This window comes from Elephas maximus, chromosome 10, assembly GCF_024166365.1.
Source record: "Elephas maximus indicus isolate mEleMax1 chromosome 10, mEleMax1 primary haplotype, whole genome shotgun sequence".
Classification (NCBI taxonomy): domain Eukaryota; kingdom Metazoa; phylum Chordata; class Mammalia; order Proboscidea; family Elephantidae; genus Elephas; species Elephas maximus.
In genome coordinates, this window is record NC_064828.1 from 27144318 (window position 1) to 27148408 (window position 4091).

At 37.5% G+C, this 4091-nt stretch overlaps 1 protein-coding gene across 1 annotated transcript; it reads left to right on the top strand.

Moving 5' to 3' along the window:
- The first annotated feature begins 2937 nt into the window (after nt 1–2937).
- Nucleotides 2938–3864, top strand: LOC126084590 (olfactory receptor 4K15-like). Its single transcript, XM_049899185.1, has one exon. The coding sequence runs from the start codon at nt 2938–2940 to the stop codon at nt 3862–3864; it is 927 nt and encodes a 308-aa protein (XP_049755142.1).
- Nucleotides 3865–4091: the final 227 nt, after the last annotated feature.

A 4091-nucleotide genomic window follows, 5' to 3' on the forward strand; every position in this document is an offset into this window, starting at 1 on the left:
TTGCACATGTCATTATAATACCCTTCTTTGTCTTCTTGAGCCGCCCTTTGAAATCTTCTATTGAGTTCTTTTACTTCATTTTTTGCTTTTGCTTTAGCTACTAGATGTTCAAGAGCAAGTTTCAGGATCTCTTCTGACATCCATTTTGGTCTTTTCTTTCTTTCCTGTCTTTGTAATGACCTCTTGCTTTCTTCATGTATGATGTCCTTGATGTCATATCAGAACTTGTCTTCAGTCATTAGTGTTCAATGGATCAAATCTATTCTTGAGATGGTCTCTAAATTCAGGTGTGATATACTCGAGTTCATACATTGACTCTCGTGGACTTGTTCTAATTTTCTTCAGTTTCCCCTTGAACTTGCCTATGAGAAATTGATGGCCTGTTCCACAGTCCTCCCCTGGCCTTATTCAGACTGATGATACTGAGCTTTTTCATTGTCTCTTTCTGCAGATGTAGTTGATATGATTCCTGTATATTCCACCTGGCAAAGTCCAAGTGTATAGTTGCCGTTTATGTTGATGAAAAAGGAATTTGCAATGAAGAAGTCTTTGGTCTTGTAAAATTCAGCCATGCAATCTCTGGCATCATTTCTATCACTGAGACCATACTTTCCACCTATCCATCCTTCTTGTTTCCAACTTTTACATTCCAATCACCAGTAATTATCAATGCATTCTGATTGCATGTTTGATAAATTTCAGAGTGCAGAAATTGGTAAAAATCTTCAATTTCTTCATCTTTGGTCTTAGTGGTTGGTAAGTAAATTTGAATGATAGTATTATTAACTGGTGTTCTTTGAAGTCATATGGATGTTATCCTATCACTGACAGCATTTTGCTTCAGGGTAGATCTTGAAATATACTTTTTGATTATGAATGCTGCACCATTTCTCTTCAGTTTGTCTTTCCCAGCCAATACTTGTCCATTTCAGCTCACTAATGCCTAGGATATTGATGTTTATGCATTTCATTTCATTTTTGACAATTTCTAATTTTCCTAGATTTATGCTTCTTACATTCTAGGTTCTAATTATTAACTGATGTTTGCAGCTGTTTCTTCTCATTTTGAGTCTTGCCGCATCAACAAATGAAGGTCCCTAAAGCTTGACTCCATCCACATCCTTAAGGTTGACTCTATTTAAGGAGGCAACTCTTCCCCAGTCATATTTTGAGTGCCTTCCAACCTGAGGGGTTCATCTTCTGGCACTATATCAGCCAATGTTCTGCTGCTATTCATTAGGTTTTTAATGGCTAATTCTTTTCAGAAGTAGACCGCCAGGCCATTCTTCGTAGCCTGTCTTAGCCTGGAAGCTCCCCTGAAACCTGTACGCTATGGGTGACCATTGCTGGTGTTTCAGTGCTGGTGGCATAGCTTCCAGCACCACAGCAACACGCAAGCCCCCACAGCACAACAAACTTACAGAATCTTGGAGGTTTACTGTTAGAGAAGTGCAATGAAAAGATTTTGGAGATCAATTTCTAAAGACAAGATCGCTATGTTGTTGCATCCAGATGTTTTATTTTTGCATCTTGTTTAGTTTCTCCATAATTATCTTAGTAAATTAATTTTCATACTGTTAAAACTGGAAAATTTACCAAAATAGAGCTGTTTTTTTTTTCTCAGATTAAAAAAAAAAGATCTGAGGCTCTTAAGAAACAATTTTTTCCAGTTTTCTCCAAAGTACACAGAGATAATTAGCCTGCAAAATATAAACAATTCTATCTTAACCGATAGAAAATTAAAAATACATTTAGATCTACAAATATTATTGAATACAATCTATGTGCAATATGCTCTGAAAAGCAAAGAAACAAAAAAACAACAGAAATGATATGATTTCCCTTTCCTTCAGAGTTGTAAAATGTGTTTATGTAAATTATAATCAAGACATGCTGATCATATCTTCTAATATGACCTTTTTGGGTCTTCATTTTGAAGATCACATATTAAATTCATTCAAATTCAGAGCCATTTAGTGAAGAAGGGCCATTATGACTTTACAAATAGTCTAAATTAAGAAAGGCTAATAAAAGATAAAAATATATTATGATATGAACTCAAATATTAACATTCTTGAATTTATTTACATGCCACTAAAGTGCATAAAATAGTCTATTAAGTAGGATGAATAAACACTTTGATATTTTGTCTACCGTGTTAATTTGTACATAAAAATGTTTTCATCTTGGATGGAAAAAGGCATAGTACCTAATATCTGTGGGCCTGGTACTATTTTATATATTTCACATTTTATAACTCTTAATCCTTACAACAATTCTATGAGGCATATATTATCATTCCCAGATTTACATTTGCATGAACTGAGGCACAAACACATAATGTAGTTTTCCATGGTCATACTGCTAGCAATTACAAAACGCAGAATTAGAAATCTCTCAGTCTGACTCTAGAGCTTCATTGACGTCTTTATTAGGAATTTTATAGCAGTGAAAGTGACGTATCAAAGTAGTATGTTTTAGGACATAGCCATCATGCTAGGATGCAGAGGTGAAAGCCAAGCATACAGAATCACTACAAAAGAAATGACTGCAGACAATGTGTATTTGCATGCTTATGAGGATCTAAAGGAGCTCTGGTGGTGCAATGGTTAAGCACTCAGCTGTTAACTGAAAGGTTGGCGATTCAAACCCACCAGCAGCTCCATGGGTGAAAAGACCTGGTGATCTAATCTGGTAAAGATTACAGCCTAGGAAACCCTACGGGACAGTTCTACTCTGTGCTACCAGGTCCACTGAGTCTGAATCTACTCAATGGCACACAGCAACAACGTGAGAATCTATAGCACATAAGCATATAGAGTGAGATTTGGTGCCAGGCCTGGTTTTGCTCACTTACTCCCAAAATCCAATGATATTATTTCCATTTCCATTTCACTTCACAGGAATTTTCTGATCTGATCTCAGAAACTTGAAATCATGGACCAAGGAAATAACTCAAGAGTGACTGAAATTGTGTTGCACAGTCTTTCAGGTCCTCAAGAGCTACAACTTTTCTATTTTGCATTTTTCACACTCTCCTATTCATCCCTTGTGCTAGGAAACCTCCTTATTGTGCTCATAGTCTTCTCTGAACCTGCACTACACACAACCATGTACTTCCTGCTCAGCAATCTCTCCTTCATTGATGTGTGTCTATCCACTTTTGCCACTCCCAGAATGATTGTTGACTTCCTCATGGAGCACAGGACCATCTCCTTTGAGGGATGCATGGCTCAAATATTCTTTCATCATGTCTTTGCTGGTGGTGAAATGATGCTCCTTGTGGCCATGGCATATGACAGATATGTAGCCATGTGTCGACCCCTGCACTATGCAGCCATCATGAGTATACACAAGTGTGCAGGTCTTGTCATAGGCTCCTGGCTTATTGGGGTTCTGCACTCAGTAAGCCACCTGGTCTTCACAGTAAACCTTCCATTTTGTGGTCCAAATCATGTGGACATTTTTTTCTGTGACCTTCCCTTAGTTATCAAACTTGCCTGCAATGATACCTATACCCTTGAGATACTGATGCTTTCAGACAGTGGTCTAATGACTTTGAGCTCTTTCGTGCTTTTGCTCATCTCCTACACAGTTATCCTGGTCGCTATGAGATGTCGATCCCCAGTAGGCATGGCCAAGGCCTGGGCCACCCTGACTGCTCATGTCACGGTGATGACCCTCTTCTTTGGGCCCTGCATCTTCATCTATGTCTGGCCTTTCTGTAACTTCCCAGTGGATAAGTTTCTCTCAATATTCTATACTGTTTTCACCCCTCTCTTAAACCCTTTGATCTACACATTAAGAAATAAGGAGGTAATATCAGCAATACAAAAACTGAGGAGGCGAAAAGTAAGTTCCTAAAGGTTTCTTGGTTTTCCTTTATGATAATGATAACCATAATAAAGACACCCTCTTACATCCTTTCCTATTAAAACTGCTTAGTTTCCAACTAAGAAATTAAATAAATGGAGATAATTTCTTGTGTCTAGGAATGGGATTTGTCCGAATGTGAACTGTCACTACAAACTATCTAAACTTAAGTAATAAATAGTGAATAGCTTTGGTGAGTTCATTAACTGTACTCAGAA